The sequence below is a fragment of the Dreissena polymorpha genome, chromosome 13 (genome assembly GCF_020536995.1).
Source record: "Dreissena polymorpha isolate Duluth1 chromosome 13, UMN_Dpol_1.0, whole genome shotgun sequence".
NCBI classification, from domain to species: domain Eukaryota; kingdom Metazoa; phylum Mollusca; class Bivalvia; order Myida; family Dreissenidae; genus Dreissena; species Dreissena polymorpha.
In genome coordinates, this window is record NC_068367.1 from 44,796,721 (window position 1) to 44,819,918 (window position 23,198).

The 23,198-nt window shown below is 35.6% G+C and overlaps 1 protein-coding gene across 1 annotated transcript in view; it reads left to right on the forward strand.

Annotated features, from left to right (window-relative positions):
- The window catches only part of LOC127855204 (ATP-dependent translocase ABCB1-like), a 72,407-nt gene that overhangs the window by 34,194 nt on the left and 15,015 nt on the right, over window positions 1-23,198 (forward strand). The window contains exons 5-18 of the mRNA XM_052390621.1: window positions 1,190-1,361; window positions 1,747-1,918; window positions 2,516-2,640; window positions 7,727-7,904; window positions 8,595-8,708; window positions 9,269-9,379; window positions 11,171-11,296; window positions 12,474-12,677; window positions 13,681-13,851; window positions 15,425-15,586; window positions 18,876-18,894; window positions 20,327-20,610; window positions 21,679-21,783; window positions 22,999-23,076. Coding sequence (XP_052246581.1) covers window positions 1,190-1,361; window positions 1,747-1,918; window positions 2,516-2,640; window positions 7,727-7,904; window positions 8,595-8,708; window positions 9,269-9,379; window positions 11,171-11,296; window positions 12,474-12,677; window positions 13,681-13,851; window positions 15,425-15,586; window positions 18,876-18,894; window positions 20,327-20,610; window positions 21,679-21,783; window positions 22,999-23,076 — 2,021 coding nt within the window. The remainder of the gene's footprint in view (window positions 1-1,189; window positions 1,362-1,746; window positions 1,919-2,515; window positions 2,641-7,726; window positions 7,905-8,594; window positions 8,709-9,268; window positions 9,380-11,170; window positions 11,297-12,473; window positions 12,678-13,680; window positions 13,852-15,424; window positions 15,587-18,875; window positions 18,895-20,326; window positions 20,611-21,678; window positions 21,784-22,998; window positions 23,077-23,198) is intronic.

The window sequence follows — 23,198 nt, forward strand, 5'->3', positions numbered from 1 at the left end:
TATCCGGATAACTATCACATCGTGCTTATACGATTTAATTCTGGATTATACGAGATTGTTGCCTATTGATCTGTGTACATTGAAATGCGCGTATACGGTCTTAAGGCCCACTCTCACTATGATGCCGGTGGAGCCCCGGTGCGTAATCCGGGATCTACCGAGATGAACATTTCAAAGCCCGTATAAGCATTAGTTTAATAATATCTTTTAATATAGCATAGAGATAGAGACCGTATAAGAATACGGGAATGTCAACTGGGTGCAGATTATAGGGCTTCATTTGTTATCAATTGCAATTTAAAAACATATTGAAACATCTGAAGATTGTACGGATGTATATAAATATAGTTTATTAAATAAACATCATACCATAAGAAGACAAATACTGTTTATTAAATGTTAATTCAATAAAATTCATACAATTAATAGTTGTAGTCGGCATCTATATAGATCTGTTCCGGAGAATACACCTGCATACAAACTGAAAATACTCAATTTCTGATGACGCATGCACACTGGGATATACACTCAATGACAGTCTGCTCTATACGATCTGTTATGCACGTCTGCACATAACATCAACCGTTATCTACGTCTCTGCATATAATACTTACATTTTAATGTCAAATAAGATCTACTTAATACATTGATGAAATTTTCATACGATCCAACTTGGACATGTGAACACATCTTTTTAACCTAAAAAAATGCAGAGACCTAACCGGTTATGCAACTATATTAAGAAACCCGAGATAAAAATCATAAAAAATAAATCTGATTTCAAGATTTTTTTTATAACCATCTAGTTCATGCTTGGGTTGAGTCCCATTACCATATGCAGTTTAGTACATGCACATGTTTTATCAGATTAATGACAAAATAACCATTAGTTTGCTGGATATTCCATTATCTATTAACGGTATACCGGTAAACCCCAAACCAATATGGAAATATTCACAATGGCAGTTTGTGTGTTGATGCACGGGAATCAATATCAGTTATATGTTAGTGAGCTATTTTTAAGTTATAAAAAAGTATCCAAGATTCTCTTGGAAATTGTAAATTAACATTTACAATTAAAAGAGCTATATTCACAGTCGAAAAATGCAGTCAAGATTCTGATAGAAATGATTAATTTTCATGTACATGTATTTAAGCTATATTCAAAGTCAAATCTGTACCGCTGCAGGTATAGGATGTGGTGTGGTTGTTCTTGGGTACCTACAAGTGACGTTATGGATGTTGGCCTCGGAGAGACAGACCCACAGAATCCGGACCATGTTCTACTCCAACATCCTGCGTCAGAACATTGGCTGGTTTGACGTGAATGAGTCCACGGAATTGAATTCTAGACTCACCAGGTATACTGGACTTGGATTCATTATTGGTCTTTAATAGTAAAGAAGCTTACAAAAACACAAAGTAACAGAACAATAATTAATACATATAAATGATCATTTTTTAAGCTAATTGGTAGTTATTCCTTTTGTTATTTTCTTGACGTAATCGATCATTCAAAGTGCAATATGCTTTCATATTCACAACAATAAGATATAATTGTATAATTATATTTATTAACAGTGCTAAGGGCTATTACACAAAGTCAAAGAATGAAAAGGTGAATTAATGGGTATTTCATTAAATTTATATTATGAATTCCTGTCTTGCAGTTTCTTTGGAAACTGTTATTTCAGTTACCCTCAAACTGTAATGTTTTTAATTACACCTACCTTACCAAATTTTCAGCGACATCTCAAAGATTCATGATGGAATAGGAGACAAGGTTGGAGCATTCTGTCAATGGATGTCAGCCTTTTTGATAGGATTCATAGTTGGCTTTATATATGGCTGGAAGCTCACACTAGTCATCTTGGCCATCAGCCCTCTCTTGGCTGGTTCAGCTTTTGTTATGACAAAGGTAATCACTTAGTTCGCATTTTTGTGTTTGCTATTATTTTTAGTAGACCATGACGAACACATGATAAAAAAATCCCTAAATTTAGTATCATAACTTTGTTCTGAAAACTTACTATAGATGCTTGTTCATTCCATGTATTGACACCATTACCACAAAGATTACTGTAAGTTCCAATGGTCTAATATTTGGTAGGTAACATTGTACGGTGGTTGTCTATAAAAAAATCAAATAAGGCACCTCTAGTCGGGTAAAAACTGGTGATGCCTTGGTATCCAATTTTTCATAGCTACAACTTCCTCAGATAACTATAATCCCTGTCAAGTGTGACAAGCTATTATTTTATGAGCCTTGTTCTGAGAAAACCGGGCTTGATGCATGTGTAAAAAGTCAAGTCCGAGATTAGCCTTTGCAGGCAGCACAGGTTTATCAGGGACGCTTTGCGCCTACACTTGTTTTTTGTTTAAAAAACCAGATTAAATTTAACAATTCCATGAAAGCGGAAATCATCCAACTTCACAGACTAATCTGGGACAACACTTTAAGCACATGCATACAGCCCAGTTTTCTCATGACGAGGCTCATATTTCCTTATTTAAGCTGGTGGGTATAACCTCTAACCTGGAGCTGAAGGCATACGCCAAGTCTGGGGCTGTGGCAGAGGAGGTGCTGGGAGCCATAAGGACAGTGGTGGCATTTGGGGGACAGAAGAAGGAATGCGAAAGGTACACCTGTCTAATTGGTAAATAAATAAGCCTTGCTCTGGAAGGAATGTGAAAGGTACACCAGTCTCATTGGTAAATATATAAGCCTTGCTCTGGAAGGAATGTGAAAGGTACACCTGTCTAATTGGTAAATATATAAGCCTTGCTCTGGAAGGAATGTGAAAGGTACACCAGTATCATTGGTAAATATATAAGCCTTGCTCTATAAGGAATGTGAAAGGTACACCAGTCACATTGGTAAATATATAAGCCTTGCTCTGGAAGGAATGTGAAAGGTACACCTGTCTCATTGGTAAATATATAAGCCTTGCTCTGGAAGGATTGTGAAAGGTACACCAGTATCATTGGTAAATATATAAGCCTTGCTGTGGAAGGAATGTGAAAGGTACACCTGTCTCATTGGTAAATATATAAGCCTTGCTCTGGAAGGAATGTGAAAGGTACACCTGTCTCATTGGTAAATATATAAGCCTTGCTCTGGAAGGAATGTGAAAGGTACACCAGTCTCATTGGTAAATATATAAGCCTTGCTCTGGAAGGAATGTGAAAGGTACACCTGTCTAATTGGTAAATATATAAGCCTTGCTCTGGAAGGAATGTGAAAGGTACACCTGTCTAATTGGTAAATATATAAGCCTTGCTCTGGAAGGAATGTGAAAGGTACACCTGTCTAATTGGTAAATATATAAGCCATGCTCTGGAAGGAATGTGAAAGGTACATCAGTATCATTGGTAAGTATATAAGCCTTGCTCTGGAAGAAATGTGAAAGGTACATCAGTCTCATTGGTAAATATATAAGCCTTGCTCTTGAAGGAATGTGAAAGGTACACCTGACTCATTGGTAAATATATAAGCCTTGCTCTGGAAGGAATGTGAAAGGTACACTAGTCTCATCGGTAAATATATAAGCCTTGCTCTGGAAGGAAAGTGAAAGGTACACCTGTCTCATTGGTAAATATATAAGCCTTGCTCTGGAAGGAATGTGAAAGGTACACCTGTCTCATTGGTAAATATATAAGCCTTGCTCTCAGAGGAATGTGAAAGGTACATCAGTCTCATTGGTACATATATAAGCCTTGCTCTGGAAGGAATGTGAAAGGTACACCTGTCTCATTGGTAAATATATAAGCCTTGCTCTGGAAGGAATGTGAAAGGTACATCAGTCTCATTGGTTAATATATAAGCCTTGCTCTGGAAGGAATGTGAAAGGTACGTCAGTCTCATTGGTAAATATATAAGGCTTGCTCTGGAAGGAATGTGAAAGGTACACCAGTCAAATTGGTAAATATATAAGCCTTGCTCTGGAAGGAATGTGAAAGGTACACCTGTCTCATTGGTAAATATATAAGCCTGGCTCTGGAAGGAATGTGAAAGGTACACCAGTATCATTGGTAAATATATAAGCCTTGCTCTATAAGGAATGTGAAAGGTACACCAGTCACATTGGTAAATATATAAGCCTTGCTCTGGAAGGAATGTGAAAGGTACACCTGTCTCATTGGTAAATATATAAGCCTTGCTCTGGAAGGATTGTGAAAGGTACACCAGTATCATTGGTAAATATATAAGCCTTGCTGTGGAAGGAATGTGAAAGGTACACCTGTCTCATTGGTAAATATATAAGCCTTGCTCTGGAAGGAATGTGAAAGGTACATCTGTCTCATTGGTAAATATATAAGCCTTGCTCTGGAAGGAATGTGAAAGGTACACCAGTCTCATTGGTAAATATATAAGCCTTGCTCTGGAAGGAATGTGAAAGGTACACCTGTCTAATTGGTAAATATATAAGCCTTGCTCTGGAAGGAATGTGAAAGGTACACCTGTCTAATTGGTAAATATATAAGCCTTGCTCTGGAAGGAATGTGAAAGGTACACCTGTCTAATTGGTAAATATATAAGCCATGCTCTGGAAGGAATGTGAAAGGTACATCAGTATCATTGGTAAGTATATAAGCCTTGCTCTGGAAGAAATGTGAAAGGTACATCCGTCTCATTGGTAAATATATAAGCCTTGCTCTTGAAGGAATGTGAAAGGTACACCTGACTCATTGGTAAATATATAAGCCTTGCTCTGGAAGGAATGTGAAAGGTACACTAGTCTCATCGGTAAATATATAAGCCTTGCTCTGGAAGGAAAGTGAAAGGTACACCTGTCTCATTGGTAAATATATAAGCCTTGCTCTGGAAGGAATGTGAAAGGTACACCTGTCTCATTGGTAAATATATAAGCCTTGCTCTCGGAGGAATGTGAAAGGTACATCAGTCTCATTGGTACATATATAAGCCTTGCTCTGGAAGGAATGTGAAAGGTACACCTGTCTCATTGGTAAATATATAAGCCTTGCTCTGGAAGGAATGTGAAAGGTACATCAGTCTCATTGGTTAATATATAAGCCTTGCTCTGGAAGGAATGTGAAAGGTACGTCAGTCTCATTGGTAAATATATAAGGCTTGCTCTGGAAGGAATGTGAAAGGTACACCAGTCAAATTGGTAAATATATAAGCCTTGCTCTGGAAGGAATGTGAAAGGTACACCTGTCTCATTGGTAAATATATAAGCCTGGCTCTGGAAGGAATGTGAAAGGAACACCAGTCTCATTGGTAAATATATAAGCCTGCTCTGGAAGGAATGTGAAAGGAACACCTGTCTCATTGGTAAATATATACGCCTTGCTCTGGAAGGAATGTGAAAGGTACACCAGTCTCATTGGTAAATATATAAGCCTTGCTCTGGAAGGAATGTGAAAGGTACACCTGTCTCATTGGTAAATATATAAGCCTTGCTCTGGAAGGAATGTGAAAGGTACACCTGTCTCATTGGTAAATATATAAGCCTTGCTCTGGAAGGAATGTGAAAGGTACACCAGTCTCATTGGTAAATATATAAGCCTTGCTCTGGAAGGAATGTGAAAGGTACACCTGTATAATTGGTAAATATATAAGCCTTGCTCTGGAAGGAATGTGAAAGGTACACCTGTCTAATTGGTAAATATATAAGCCTTGCTCTGGAAGGAATGTGAAAGGTACACCTGTCTAATTGGTAAATATATAAGCCTTGCTCTGGAAGGAATGTGAAAGGTACATCAGTATCATTGGTAAGTATATAAGCCTTGCTCTGGAAGGAATGTGAAAGGTACATCAGTCTCATTGGTAAATATATAAGCCTTGCTCTTGAAGGAATGTGAAAGGTACACCTGTCTCATTGGTAAATATATAAGCCTTGCTCTGGAAGGAATGTGAAAGGTACACTAGTCTCATTGGTAAATATATAAGCCTTGCTCTGGAAGGAAAGTGAAAGGTACACCTGTCTCCTTGGTAAATATATAAGCCTTGCTCTGGAAGGAATGTGAAAGGTACACCTGTCTCATTGGTAAATATATAAGCCTTGCTCTCGAAGGAATGTGAAAGGTACATCAGTCTCATTGGTACATATATAAGCCTTGATCTGGAAGGAATGTGAAAGGTACACCTGTCTCATTGGTAAATATATAAGCCTTGCTCTGGAAGGAATGTGAAAGGTACATCAGTCTTATTGGTTAATATATAAGCCTTGCTCTGGAAGGAATGGGAAAGGTACATCAGTCTCATTGGTAAATATATAAGGCTTGCTCTGGAAGGAATGTGAAAGGTACACCAGTCAAATTGGTAAATATATAAGCCTTGCTCTGGAAGGAATGTGAAAGGTACACCTGTCTCATTGGTAAATATATAAGCCTTGCTCTGGAAGGAATGTGAAAGGTACACCAGTCTCATTGGTAAATATATAAGCCTGCTCTGGAAGGAATGTGAAAGGTACACCTGTCTCATTGGTAAATATATACGCCTTGCTCTGGAAGGAATATGAAAGGTACACCAGTCTCATTGGTAAATATATAAGCCTTGCTCTGGAAGGAATGTGAAAGGTACACCTGTCTCATTGGTAAATATATAAGACTTGCTCTGGAAGGAATGTGAAAGGTACACCAGTCTCATTGGTAAATATATAAGCCTTGCTCTGGAAGGAATGTGAAAGGTACATCAGTCTTATTGGTAAATATATAAGCCTAACTCTGGAAGGAATGTGAAAGGTACACCTGTCTCATTGGTAAATATATAAGCCTTGCTCTGGAAGGAATGTGAAAGGTACACCAGTCTCATTGGTAAATATATAAGCCTTGCTCTGGAAGGAATGTGAAAGGTACACCTGTCTCATTGGTAAATATATAAGCCTTGCTCTGGAAGGAATGTGAAAGGTACACCTGTCTCATTGGTAAATATATAAACCTTGCTCTGGAAGGAATGTGAAAGGTACACCTGTCCCATTGGTAAATATATAAGCCTTGCTCTGGAAGGATTGTGAAAGGTACACCAGTATCATTGGTAAATATATAAGCCTTGCTGTGGAAGGAATGTGAAAGGTACACCTGTCTCATTGGTAAATATATAAGCCTTGCTCTGGAAGGAATGTGAAAGGTACACCTGTCTCATTGGTAAATATATAAGCCTTGCTCTGGAAGGAATGTGAAAGGTACACCAGTCTCATTGGTAAATATATAAGCCTTGCTCTGGAAGGAATGTGAAAGGTACATCAGTCTCATTGGTAAATATATAAGCCTTGCTCTGGGAAAACGAATTCTAAATGCATATGCATATGCCTTCCCAGATTGGGATTATACAAACTTTTGGTCATGAAATATATTGCGTGTTTTCTTATTCAGTCTGAAACATCCACATTTCTTTAAAGTTCTTATCAATGTAAGCATAACTGAAGTATAAGTATTCCTTCTTTAAATTTAAAATGCGAAAATCTTGTTGTATATGGCTAGCAAAATATGACAGGATGACTTGTCAATTCATGGCTTTATCCCACTTGAACATTTACTGCATTGACAGGAGGCTGAAATGAACAAAGATTATTTTGTAAATGCTGACAAAACGGGGAAAGAGGCAGGATGCCATCTCCAGACTTAGAATATAAACACAGAAGGGCTCTCTGGGTATAAGTCAAACTCCTGGTGATTTTGGCCAACTCCTTATCCTGGAATTGCATCATCATCTGTTGTATCTAAAAAAACTACAAAATAATAACTCTTTTGGTCACTTCAGGTACAATGTACATCTGGTTGAGGCGAGGGACCTAGGAGTGCGTAAGGGGTTCATAGGGGGCCTGTCGCTGGGTATCGTGTGGCTTATTGTGTTCTGTGCGTATGCCCTGGGCTTCTGGTATGGAGCAAAGCTCTCCAGAGAAGAACCGGGAACCTACACGATAGGAGTCGTGACGATTGTGAGTATTGCTAGGGGCCATATAAAAATATGCGCTGTGAGAAAACGTGATCCATGTATGTGCGTAAAGTGTTGTCACGGAATATTCGTTGCAGTCTGCACAGGCTAATAGGGGACGACACTTTCCGCCTTATCTGGATTTTTCTAAAGAAGAGTCTTCCTTTTAATGAAAAATACAATAAAATCTAAAAGTGTCGTCCCTGGTAAGCCCTTTAGGATTGCAAAGGCCAATCTGAGATGACATTTTATGCACATGCATTAAGACCCCTTTTCACTGAGCAATGCTAGAATAAACATTATGAGTAGGATTTTGTACTCTGACTCCGGTCTGTATTTAACAGAATGTATAGATTATTATTCTTCTCATGTATACTGCATACCATATAATTATTTTTTTAAGAAATATTTTATTCTCTCTTCAAGATAGTGCACGGAAATTAAATTTTTAGAAATAATAAATGCAACTTTGAGCTATGTATAAGCAACTGGCCCATTTTTTTATCAGCAATATTCTTCCCTGTCAGAGTTTTTGTCAAAGATGCACACTACTGTTTTTTATCCATTTAAAGGTTTTTAACTCGTAATTTACACATTTAAAAGAAATTCTGATATTTTTTTAAACATTTGAAGCCATTTCAATTCTTTTACGAAATGTAAACAATGTTTAATATTTGCCGAAAATGTGTTTCAGGTGTTCTTTTCTGTCATGATCGGTGCTTTCTCCCTGGGGAGTGCTGTGCCGCACTTGCAAACCTTGGCCACGGCAAGAGGGGCAGCCTACTACGTGTACCAGCTAATCACCATGGTAACAAATGAGCTTCGCTCTTGAAAAAAAAACTGAGTTAAATACATGTGGGTAAAGAGTCCTTCCAGATTAGCCTGTGCAGTCTGCATGACACTGTCCGCCTTTAAGGAATTTTTTTTTAAAGATGGTCTGCTAAACAAAAATCCAGTTCAGGCAATAAGTGTTTCCCTCATTAGCCTGCGTTGTTGTACAGGCTAATCTGGGAGGACACTTTGCGAGCATGTATTAAGCATTTAGCTCAGTTTTCCCATAACGAGCCTCACATATATATTGAATAAACTAATCAAAACAAGCATAAAACATACATTTTAAATGGTCAATATTTCAAGGACCTTTTTTGTGTCTACATTTTAAGCATTAGCCAGTTAAAAGTAGAAATAAGCAAATTAAAAATTTACGGACAATTAACAAATTTTCAACATTGGATAGGATTTGTTATACTATGGTAATATATATTATGCAATTATTCCACATGTGTAAATTCCCCTTTTATAATGTTAAAATTAGTTAATCAGCATGAAGAACATCACATTAAGCATTCTTTGCACACTGTCTTTAAGGATCCCCCAATAGACAGCTATTCCACAGAGGGGAAGAAGCTGGACAACTTTCAAGGAAATGTTCAGATCCGCGGCGTTCATTTCCGGTACCCGTCCAGGCCGGAAGCAAAGGTGCGGTTTGTTATTTGAGAGGGTCATGAATTATTGAATATAATCAATGCAAATAATGGGGCCATGGGTCCTCAGGCGCTCAAATGAGACCCGAAGGAACTAAACTATTCTGGGAAGGTGGAGTTCAAATAATGAAAATACTTTTTGAAACATAAATATTTGATTTTAGGCACATTTCCTATTTTGAACTCAGCTGAAATATCATTAGAACAAATGTTCTGACTAAGGTTGATGAAGATTGGACAAAACAGTTTTAGTGCGATAACATGCTTTTTGTAAGTTTTGAGACCCACATGACCTAGTTTCAAAGCAGACAGAGTTCCAAAAATTGTATAGGGACAAATGTTCTGACCAAGTTCTATGAAGATTGGCTAATAAAAATGGCAAATCAAGCATTTACAAGGTTTCACTATAGCCATTTAAGGAAAACTGTCCCATCCACTGTTTTTTTAAATGACCAGAAATATTTTCGAACTTGGCAAAGCTATCATTGGAAAAATGTGCTGACCAATTTTTATGAAGATTGTACTAAAATGTGACTTTAAGAGTGTTAACAAGGTTTTACTATAGCCATTGAAGGAAAACTGCCCGCCCCCACCCTGGCAGCCTTGTTTTTTAACATATTGGAACCACTTTCAAACTTTGTATAGCTAATAGCAAAGGTTCTGGCAAAGTTTGATGAAGAGTGACATTTAAATTCGAATTCTAGTGTGTTGGCGGTTTGATTATAGCCATTTAAGGAAAACTGGCCCATCCCCCTGACAGACACTTTTTTCAGCCAACTGGAACCATTTTCAAACTCAGCTTTGATATCATTTGCACAGATTTGAAAAGATCTTCACACTAAATTTCATATAGATTGGACTATACATGCCACTAAGTTATAGAGTAATAAAATGCCTTTTATTTAATTTGACTTAGTGATCTAGTTTTTTGCATCACTTGACCCAGTTTAAAACGTGTCCAAGATGTCATAAGGAGAAATGTCCTTACCAAATTCAGGAAGAAATGACAATAAATGTGGCTTTTAGAGTGTCAACAAGGGAAATATTGGCGAGGAACGATAGAGGACGGACAAAAGGCGATCACAATGGCCCAACATGAGCCCTTTGCACTTTCTTTATTAAAAATAACTTCAAATTTTGTTTGCAGCAACATATTGGACAACATTATTAAAAAGCGTTTAATACTTTTCTAATTATTTCTATATCTCCAGTGATGTTTATTACCATTATTAAAAGACATGAAATAGTGGCTCTGACTTTTAGTTTTGCTCCCCCTTAACTGTCTGATAACACATTTTCATTAAATTAGAGATGCCATGACTGTTGATATAATTGTCTGGCGCCTTAAAATGAAAGTTAAGTCCTTTTCTGGGTAGACGTTTATGGTGGCTGTATTTTTTCATACCCCAATTGGTGGTTTAATCTGTTGCTTTCATAACCTTTATTATAGCTATAACTAAATGCATTAATTTTCAATTCCTTAATGGTGTCAATGTGCATATTAAGATTTAGCAGACCCCTGCTAATAAAGATGACTAAACAATAAGATCCCTAATGATGGCTACAACATATATTTTCAGATCTTAAATGGAATAAACATGCAAATCCAGTGTGGAAGGCCTATGGCTGTTTTTTTTAGATGATTGATGATGGTAAAAACTATAACTTTTAGATCCTCAACCTGCAAAATGCAGATTCAGCATGGCCATGCTGTTTCAGACCTTTAAGTATTTTTCAGTTCCTCGATAGTGTCTAACTATCACATCCTTGAGACTTTTCATTTCAGATCCTCCATGGAGTGAACCTTCAGATCCAGCGAGGTCAAACGGTGGCCCTGGTGGGCTCCAGTGGCTGTGGGAAGTCCACCATTGTTCAGCTGCTGCAGCGCTTCTATGATCCAGAGGAGGGGCAGGTGGGGTACTTGTGTTTTTTTTAAATCAATTGTGTAGCCATTATCCGACCCCATTCCCAATATCTTTCTTGTCTTCCTGAAATTTCCAATTGAATTTAAAGGTTTCCAATTTGTCTAAAATATTTTTTGGGTTTAAAAGGAAACATTTAGTTAATTTGCAGCACTATGGGTTGAACTAAAGTTAATACAATATTTAAAACACTATTTCTCATTTTTAAGTATTTGTTATACAAACATCAAATACACCAATTTCCCATTTTTTGTCATGAAGACACGACTTTTCCAAATCCAAAGGGCCCCTGCCCATTCCAAAAGGATGAAAAAAGTACAATGCTGGTTACATGTGATATGTTGTACGGACTTGTGCAATTCATTTTGATATAAACTATGAAGTTATGAGATATTTTCAGAACTTAGACTTCTGGCCCAGATTTCAAAACAATTGTTAAGCCTTTATTAGCCTGTTGAAGCAAAATTGGCTGAAAGTCACTGTTTCAATATTGCAATAAAATGTTCCCAAAATTCATTTTGAAAACACCGCAATCTTTAAATTGTGATCAATGTGTGAAAAAAAGAACAAATATACTGTTTTATACAACACTATTAACTTTACAATGGTATTATGAATCAATGAATAAGTGAAATAAGCAAGTTAAACCTTTTTTAATAATGTTTCCGGATGAGGGCCAAGATTGACACAATATGCCATATAATTGTTCAGCATTACAATTATGTAATTGATATGGAAACACGCGGCGCAATTATGTTGGCTCATTCTGGAAAAATTGGGCTGATCGCATGTGCAGAAAGTGTTTTCACAGATAAGCCTGTACAGTCTGCACAGGATAGTCAGGGACGACACTTTCTGCTTTTATGGAATTTCTTCTTTTCTTCTAAACAAAAATCCATTTTATATGGAAACTGTCATGCCTGATTAGCTGACTGCACTGTGCTGATCTGGAATGTCACATAACGCACATGGATTGAGGCAAGTTTTTTCACAACAAGGCTCATATTCATATTGGCAACCATTGTATTGACATGTAGATTATCATTGACGGACTGGATCTAATCAGAACAACAAGCTTTGTCATTTTATCGTTTAGCATTTCAAATATGTAATTGATACTGTCTCAATTGGCGCAAAAACAACATTTAAAAAACTTTTCACTCGTAGATTCTCATTGATGGAGTGAATCTCAAGGACATCAACCTAAAGTGGTGGCGGGAAAATATCGGCATTGTGAGTCAGGAACCAGTGCTGTTTGGAACCACGATAGAGGAGAACATCCGCTATGGGCACCTGGATGTTACCAAGGAAGACATAGAACAGGCGGCCAAGATGGCCAATGCACATGACTTCATCATGGATTTGCCACAGGTGAGATTTGAATTATATGCGCATGATGTCATCATGGAATTCCACAGGTAAGATTTGAATTATATGCACATCATGCAATGCCACATGTGAGATTTGAATTATTGAGTATTCAGCGTTAATGACAATAAATAAAGCTATTTCCTGAAATTATTTAAATTGACAATGTTGAAGGCTGGATGCTTTTAGGAACACTTGAATCTCTGTAGCATGTGTGGTACCATGTTATCATTTGTTACACAAATTCTTTATTGTCATTTATCCACACATTTCAGCATTACATCACTTAAATTTCTGCGTCAATTTCATAATTGTTATGTATTTCATTTAAATTATATTATGATAATTTTCTATTTAATTGGGTTAAGTGAAAAAAACATTTTTAACAGTTTTATTATGCTTAAATGGCACAAATGTTCAGAACAAAGCTTATAATAAGTGCAGATAATTGATAATTGACTAATCAACAAGTTTTGATTGATAAAGCGTTGCACCTGGATTGGAATAATTGACAGCTCTAGATGTCTTAGTGTCCAAAAACATTAACAAGGAAATATTTTTTCTCAAAGTTTGTCCCTAGTTGGAATTATGAATAAATTCAGATATTAATCCTTTGCTGATAAAATTAAACGATTTAAAATGACCTGTATACAATATATGGATCACCACCGAATTAAGAGACCATGATTATAAATTGTAAAACTCAAAAGCAGTGAGTCAGTGATCTAAAAACAAGACTTAGACAAAGCTATGTTAGCCACACTCTGAGTAAACAGGGCTTACTGCATGTGTGCTAAGTGTCGTCCCAGATTAGCCTGTTCAGGTGGATTAAACCGGGTTTATGCTAAGAAAAAAATTGCTTTATAAAAAAGTACCATAAAAGCAGAAAGTGTCTTCCCGATAAGCCTTAGCACAGGGTAATCTTCTACAATGCTTTACGCACATGCATTTAGCCCCATTTTCACAAGCACTTCTCACATATTCTAACATTTTTCATTTACCACAGAAATATGAGACGCTGGTAGGTGAACGTGGTGCCCAGCTAAGCGGTGGACAGAAGCAGCGTATTGCCATCGCCCGAGCCCTTGTGCGCAATCCCAAGATCCTCATGCTTGACGAGGCCACGTCAGCACTTGATACGGAGAGTGAAGGGGTTGTACAGGACGCACTTGAAAAGGTAAGCTGAGCTGGATATATGGATTATTGTAATGTATTTTTATTGTTTAAACAAATTTCTTTTAGCTTGATTGCAATGAAAGACGAATGATTACTGACATACTCTTGAGTCCCTTTCATGGGTAGAACCAGAACCTTGGTGTCTTTGAGGGAAATCTTAAGTACATCAATTGAGCAACAAATAAATATATTGATTAAAGTAGACTTAGTAAAGTTTTTGTCTACATGATCATGAAGCCATACTGATCAGTTGATCTCCCTTGATGCCTTTGAGGGAGTTCTTAAGTACCCTGGTAGGCTCCCACAGTGCCCCAGATAAGCTGCGTATCTGCGTCTTTCACCCTATTAAAATGTCTAAAAACGCAAAGAAATTCAATAACATGCGTATTGAAAACGCAACCATTTTGATTTGTACGCAAATTCGTCAAATTCGATGCGTACGACACAATAGCTTCGTTCGAAAATGCTTTGCTTATTTTCGGTATTTTCTCTTTGAAATAATTATCGTCACGCGTCTTTATTAAGCAAGCGCCTGGATGACGGAGCATGAAAACAGTCAAGCTTTATTCATACTCTCTGCGTTCTAGATTTCATAGTTAAATAAAGCGTCTGATCAAATTATTTTCCTCGACATACATGCGTTTTTAATCTGACTTTATCCGTCGCTCATTGTACACGTATTTATAAAGCGCATGTACTTTCAGTTTCTATAACGATGCGAAATAAAAAAAATTAAGAGAGGTCGAAAGGCGTCCGCTATTGTTGCGCAAAAATGTCAGTCGATCGCAAACTGTTTCGAACCAAGAAAGCAAGAGCCAAATGATCATTCGTGTTATCGATTTTTTTTGTTTTTAGTTTATATTAAGGACAGTTTCAATGATTAAAAATGTTATGAAACATCAGTTTATTAAAGTTAATTATGATAGTTTAAAGTTTTATTGAATCAATACAAGTGAGCATCTTCCACAAAGGTAAACATCAGTGATATAAAGGTATGCATTTTTATTAATCATTTCACCCTATTTCAAGAAGGAAATCACCCTATTTTTCAAAATCGATGGGTGAAAACCCTAATTCTCAAATAATTATCTGGGGCACTGTCCCATAGTTTAAATCAAATCCATGACCTTGGGCCACGGCGACTTGAACATGGATTTTTTTTATTATTGTTAGTCATTTATTGCATTTGTAGAATAATCATTAAAGCATCATCTAAACAAAAACTTTACCTATTGTTGTTTAATCAATAAATATAATTGTTGCTCAATTGATGTACCTGAGGTTTAGTGGATATGGTGTCCACCTATATAATAGTGACCTGGAGGTATTGGTTTAGATTACCACTGTGGGAGGGTTCTTGAGATCTCTTCCGTAGAAACCAAGAACTGGTTCTACTCAGGAAAAAGACTCAAGAGCATGTTTAATGCAAGTTTCTTCTAAGTGAAAATCACGTTTGGGCTGAGAGCATTCCCTGATTGGACTGCTCAGGCTACTTTGACCCGACACAAAAGTCACATGTGTTAAGCCCCATTTTCGCAGAAATTGATTCATTATTTTGTTTTTGTACATTTCAGGCTAGTCACGGAAGGACCACCATTGTTATAGCACATCGTCTTTCCACCATCAAGACAGCTGACATGATCGCTGGCTTCAAAGATGGCGTCGTAGCAGAACAGGGCACCCACAACGAACTGATGAGCAAACAAGGCATCTACCAACAACTGGTCACTCTGCAGGTAGGAGGTTGTCATTGAGGGGTTCAGGAAACATTTACAGTTTCTACCATGCCAGCTTCGTTGTTCAAGTTGGTAGAGTAATAACCGAATAATCTGAAGTTCGCTTATTTAATTTCTGGTCCATAACTGTTGTGATATTTGATAATAAATTGGTTTCGAGGCATTTCTTTCTTTATCTCTGATTCAAGTAGGGCTGTTGTCAGTTACTGGCAGAAGTATTTGCATTTAGTACTGGTAACCAGTAAACTAACCTAGGAATAATTGTTAACTGATTAACAATTAATGCGAAAAGGCAAAACATGCAAATTAACATTATAATGTTACTCAGAAACACTGTGTCGAGGAAATAGTTTATATCACAATATGTGGATAGGACTTATTAAGAGGTTCGAAAACCATTTTAGAAAACTTTGGCATTATCCATGTCAATCATCAAAATTGTTCTTTAGGGAAACCTGTACATGTTTTAAGGTGCATAGTGCCCTTTGTGTAAATTTGATGTCCACTTATTTATCATGTGTATGATCCAGACCAAGGGAGTGTTCTCAAGATCTTATATGGACACCAAAGTACTGGTTTGACCCAGGAAACAGAACTGTGATCAACCTAAGACATTTAATGCAAAATAAAGAAAGTTTTAGATGTTTTGAGGTATATTTTGTAAATTGTCTTTTATAACTCTTATATTTGTATTATCAACTTCTTTCGAAAAATGACCCCCCCCCCAACACACACCAAAAACAACAACAAACTAACAACAACAAGAAGCACCACTAAAACAACAACAACTACTACTACTACGTCTACTAATACTTCTACTACTACTACTACTTCCAAGACAAATAATTAAAAAAATGAAATGAATTAATATAGTTTTACTTCTACTCGCAACAATACAAAAAACAGTTTAAACAAATAAATGATGGTATTTTCATTGTGTTTATGGATTAAGAAGAATTGACATGACGCCTTATCTATGATCGCTCCGCCCACTAGAATTGATCCACCAATCAGCGATCAATTAATCGGGCGCACTCGTTAGCAACGACCTGTCCGCCATTTTATAGACAAGCTACATGTTTAGGTTCACTTTTATTCCAACGAGTTTCTTTTGTTTTCCTCTTTAAAAAAACGATTTAAAATGGTTAAACGGTGTCAATGGGGATTATGTAACTCGGACAATCGATATCCTGAAAGATTAGTTGGTGACATTTAATTTATATTGTTTCAAAAGCCGAAAAGAGATCTTGAGAAGTGTAAAAGATGTATAAATACATGCGGTCGTCACCTCAAACAACTGAACGTCAACACTGTCAAAGACAATTATAATATATTTTTATCGGATATACTAGCAGAATTAAATAGTTTATGTTATCGATCTGATTATCACATAATATTTCACTTAAAAAAAAATAATTTTATCAGTTACTAGGTCAGAAGCGAGGTTCATCTGCATTACTTAAAGAGAAATAAAACCCAGCATGAAGCCTAATTCATGCTGTGTTTTATTACTCTGATAGTAATGCACTTAATTGACATCATACATGCTATTTGAAGGTGACATGTGATATATTATCTTATTAACGGCATCTACACATTTGCACTCATGTGGTGTCACCAATAAACGCTTATAATCCACACTAGGAGCTCGAATGCCTAGATCCCATTTTTTTATTTTGTTCGGATTAAAAAACGGAAATGAAATATGGCAAAAGCGGTGTAAAAAGGGTTTATGCAACTCTGACATTTGGTATCCAGAAAGATAAGTTAGATGAATTAAATTTATACCATTTCCAACGCGGCAATGCGGTCTTGACAAGAGCGAGTGGAAGCTTCAAGAATTACCGAGATCCCCTTTATAGAACATTAATTTATTTCACAAACTTGAAATGTCATATAAGCAATAACTAAGCATTATTATGTATGTATTATGTCACGTGTGCATGTAAAATAATTGAGAATTTTGGTACCCAATTCGTGTAACTTTACGGAATACCCGTTAAAAATCGCGTTTCTGTGTGTGTCAGAAACAAGTTAAAACCATTTTGTTATTATTTTAATAAAGACGTATCGATAAATGCTATTGTAAAAGAGTTATTATTACTGATATTAGTTAACCAATAAATGCGGTAACTTCGGGGAAGTCGGTACCTGTGCGAGCGTCTGATATTGGTAGCCTTATTAATTTATAATAGCCTGACCGTATTCCATTTCGTACAACGCTACTTTTATATCAGACAATGTCCAAACTTACTGTGTTGTTTTTGCGCTTTAAATTATAGTGATTGATAAATGTCCCATAAGCAATGTTTAATATGATTAATATCACTTTTATACGCAATAACATGTGGGATTGAGGTACCCACCCGGCGTCAGAAAGCGCGTAAAACTTCACCGAATTCCCAGTTATAAAGCGCTTTTTCGTGTCAAATACACGGGTAGGGGGGAATGTTTCGGTAATAATTTTGTTAATAACACGGGTAAATACCGGTGAAGTGTTAATTTATTGCAAATACCACCATTACACGTAATAACGGGTTCGATTTCGGTAAGCGCGCAAGCGTTTGAGAGCGTTTTTAATGTACAGATTTACCCGTTATAAATAGCTGATGTTCTCTTTAATCGTATATTTTTTGCATTTGCAGAATAACTAAATGGCATCAACCCCTTTACAAGTGTAATATGGTGTTAAACAAGTCCATAAAATCATCCGGAATATCGCGTTAATCTATATGCAGTCTATAGGCAAAGAAGCCATTTTGGTGTTAGCTTGTCTAGGTTTTCTTCCCGCTGAGCCACGTGATTAAGTGGGCGGAGCGATCACTGATAATGCGTCATGTCAATTAAGTCCCTTCCCTTTACTTACTTTTAGAATACCACTTACGAAAATCTTTTCGTTCTAACTCAACCACAAACTATTCATTGCTTTTCTTTCGTTTATAGAGACATATCAGTGACTTAAAAGCAATAATACATGTACACTGTTTCAGGCAGTGAAAAATAAAAGTTAAATATATTGATAATTTGTACTGTTTTACTGTTAAATGATGTTGTTTTAAAATGCTATGGCGTCATTATTCTATGGAAATTCTCCAGTTCAACTCTTACAATAGATTTTTTCAGCATGAAATAAAAATTAAAATATGTTGGTTTTCGGTACATTATCAATTTTTATTCTCTTGTATAAATTAATTATTGTCACTAGTGGCTGAGCAACTCTGAAAAAAAAAGTTATTATCTTCCAAAAGCAAGAAATATCCTCAATATAATTATATCTTCTTGTTTGCAGAGTATGAAGAGTGCTGATGGTATGTACAACATTTTGGGCTTTGTTCAAAAGTTTTATTACCAGAACGTATATTTTCTGTATACTGCATTGTCTTTATCTAAAAACTGGTGGATTGTAGTATTGAAATAGTATGCCCTAATCATGCTTTCATTTATCATTATGTTCAAGCCACACCCATGGTTTTGATATATATCATCAGTATTCAGACAAAGACCAAAAGTTGCATTTTTATTGGTATGAAATCAAAATTGTAAGTTTTTTGTTTATATTTATTTCTGCTGCTAGGATCAGTTGTCGAAGGTAAATCTTAAGTTGTGTTGTTCATGTCTATCTGTTGTTGAAGCAAATTGAAAGGAAATGCAGCTGAACTGTATTTATTATGTTATCCACTATTCCATTATTGTAGAAAATGTTTATCATTATGTGCCTTTATTCTATTATTGTAGAAAATGTTCATTATGTGTGCTACTATTTCATTATTGTAGTACATGTTTATCATGTGTGACACCACTTTTCCATTAATGTAGAAAATGTTTATCAAATGTGCCAAAATTCCATTATTTTAGAAAGTGTTTATCATGTGTTCCACTATTACATTATAATTGTAAAAAATGTTTATCATGTGTACCACTGTTCCATTAATGTTGAAAATGTTAATCATGTGTGCCACTATTCCATTATTGTAGAAAATGTTTAAAATGTGTGCCATTATTGTAGAAAATGTTTATCATGTGTGCCGCTATTCCATTATTGTAGAAAATGTTGATCATGTGTGCAACTATTCCATTATTGTAGAAAATGTTTATCATGTTTTCCACCATTCCATTATTGTAGAGAATTTACATCGTGTGTGTCACTATTCCATCATTCATGACTCGATCATTAGCACAGTGAGCAACTACTGTATCATATTCATTTTCAAACATGTTTATCATGCATAAACTTTGTCTCTTTTATATTTTCATCCCTTCCTGATTTCCTGTGGATATTATTCATGAAGAGAAAGGTATTTCTCATTTGCTTTATTGCTTCAATATTTTCACCATTTTCAGAACAAAAAAGTACTGTTAATCCTTACGAGTATCTAGTAGTAACAAACATTCAACAGAATATAAATTAATCAGTAACATCTTCATTCAAAAATAAATTGAAGATGTTTTCTTCACAATTAAATCTCTTATAATTTAAAAAGGTACAAGTCATGATTGTCAAATACAAAAAAGGATATTCTCCTGAAAATGAAAATAAAGTTTATTCACAAATATAATAAGAGTCAACAGGCGATAGAGATTCTTAGAGATGATTAATTGGAAGAAATGTTATGTAATGGAACAAACCATGTAAACTTACTATGTAATTGAAAAAAAGATGACCTTTACGTTTGTTTTGTTTTTTATTTAAATAGTCAATACATAAGTTATTTAGTGATACAAGTGTGATGCTTTTAACAGATAATGAAATTGAAGATTTCAACAGAGATGACACCAAACGACCGTCGTTACGCCACCAGAAGAGCACAATAGACATGACCCCGAAGAAGCTTGCCCAAGATAAAAAGGAGGAAATTAAAGAAGAGGAAAAGGGAGAAAAAGAAGAAGAGGTTGACGCCTCTCTTGGACGTATTCTTAAATTGAACAAATCAGAGGCACCATTCATTGTCATGGGATGCTTTGCCAGCTTGGTTAATGGCGGAGCTATGCCCGCCTTTGCTGTGATCTTTTCAGAGATTCTCGGGGTGAGTTACTTTTCCGAGTTCAAATTTTCAAAGATTGTTCATGTATTGTTTTATTTTCAATACATACAAATGCTGCACACCTGCTCAAACTTGCCATTTATCATCGTATTTAGCCTATTAGGTTTCACCCATGTGTGATGCAAAGAGATAATTTATTGGTAGTCTTAAAAAAAATTACATTAATTTTGCAAAATATGCTAAAATAAGAAAAGGTGTTTTGATGATATTAAAGGTAGAAACAAATTATTAAAGCAGTTAAGTATGCATGCCCTGTTAATCAACTGCTAGTAATAAAATTGTATGTCCATTAATTTTTCCATTCCTTTAACGAATTTTTTCTCTGTAACTGTTTTATAACTGGGATGATTTTTAAATTACTTTGCATATTTACTGGTATTTTCAATTACCAGACAATATATTGCATAAAACTCCCATGCTTCTCTGGAAACGATCAAGGTCACAACTCCAGGTTAAAGGTTATGAAAAGGTGTTTCCACTCGGTAACCTTGATTTTCATATGACTTCGAAATACTATTCCCATGACCAGACAATTCGTCCTCTATATATGCTTCTTCCTTAAAGATCAAAGTCACAATTCAAGGTCAAAAGTCATCAATTGTTATTCCTGCTCCATAAATAATCAAAGCAGGAGAGGATTTTAATATTACTTTTTATCCTCATTTCCTATGATCAGATGATGTGTCATTTATAACTCAAATGCTCCTCCGCAATAGGTAAGGTCGTGAATTTTTGTTTCTTGTGTAACTATATCTTCTAATGAAAAATAATGAGTGTATGGATCCTTGTTCAATATTAATACATTGGATCCCTCACAAGCATGTACTTATTAGCATATGGTATATTATAAAAGCAAATGAAACTTTAGAGTATTGTTCCAATGGTGTTTGCAAGACATTTTGTGCAGTCAGACAATGCAAAAGCAAAAGTTTTAGTGAATGTCAGTCAGATCTATACCGGCACAAATTAATGTAAGTTAGATACGAGTATATTAGAAACAATTTGATTTGTATAACAGTGGTGTAAAACAAAGCCATTTTTTTATATCAGGTGTTCGCAATCCTAGATGAGGGGGAACAGGAGAGGAAAATTATTCAGTATGTTCTGATGTTTGTTGGCGTTGGAGTGATCAGTCTTATAGCCTATTTTGTACAGGTAATTGTATACTTCACTATCTTATAGTTGAATATTGGTTTGTTTTGACGTTTGATGAATTCAGAACAATCCATTTGATTTTATATTTATCGCTTATATACATTTTATGCAGTCCACAGTGACTTGCTAGTCAGAATGATATATATTTAGATAAGACAGGGGAAGTGAAATCTTGAACAAGTTTTGCTTAACTTGTATAATTTAGGAACAAAAAGGCTTGAATGTACAGTGATTACAGACTGCACACTTCTGCCTGTATTTCAATAGTTGCTACCTACTCTATGACAATCTGGTCATCTTATATTACCGTTAATCAATAGAAAATAATTCGATTGTACCATACCTGGCAAGATATTAGAAAAAACATAATCTATGGAAAAGCTGTACTTGTTAATGGGGCTACACTTGAATAACTTTGGACAGCTGTTATTCTGTCCGCCTATGAAGGTGTGCTTGTGTTTTTTTGTCCCATCTTAAATATTCATTTACTTATGACCCCTATTCCCATGTTAGAATTTCTGTGACATGATTATTATTCCTATAGGCTTAATAAGAAAACAAATATGTACATTTCTGAAACAAAAACATCCAGATGTGTCATACTTGGCATGTTACAAGTATATTTGCCCTATACTTAGTTTTTTAAGGTCTTGACCATGGAGTCAAAACTTGCCACACCCATGGCGTCAAATACATTATATAGACTAACAAAGCAAAATAAATGAAACAATATTTTCCTTTCTAAACAACAATGCCCACAAAAGTTTAATAATAGAGTTATGTAAAATTGTCTTGTGGTTCTCTACCAAGTTTGTCCTAACAATACCCCTTGGGTCAAAACTGGAACGCCCCAGAGTATGTTTATTGTTACAACTTGCTGAATTACAAGGGGGCTATACAGGTCAATAGTGTGACAAGGTCTAGTTATAAATTAAGTTACCTTCTAATTTAATTTACTTGGACCCTTCTTCACTTAGCATTAATGGGAGAACGTGAGGAGCTACTCAAATACATGTTATTTAATTTACAGTTTCTGTCTTGATTTTTCTTTACATTTATTTTAGATTTTGTATAGATTTTTAAATGTTTGTATTATGTTATCAGAAATTTGTGATTTTCTTTTGTAGAAAAGAAATCTAAAATTGTTTACAAAACTGTTAATGTGATTCCATTTGAAGCTTTTGTAATACCAGTTGTGGCAATTTTTATTTTCAGGGATACATGTTTGGTCGTTCGGGAGAGTATTTGACATTGAGGCTTCGATCAATGAGCTTTAAAGCCATGCTAAGACAGGTAAATTGTGTTTGGTTGTATCTGTCTTTTAATTGAAATTATGATACCTGTAAAGAATGTTATTTTTGTATGTAGAATGTTTTTAAGGGATATGACAAATAACCAAGTATATTGTATGGTTG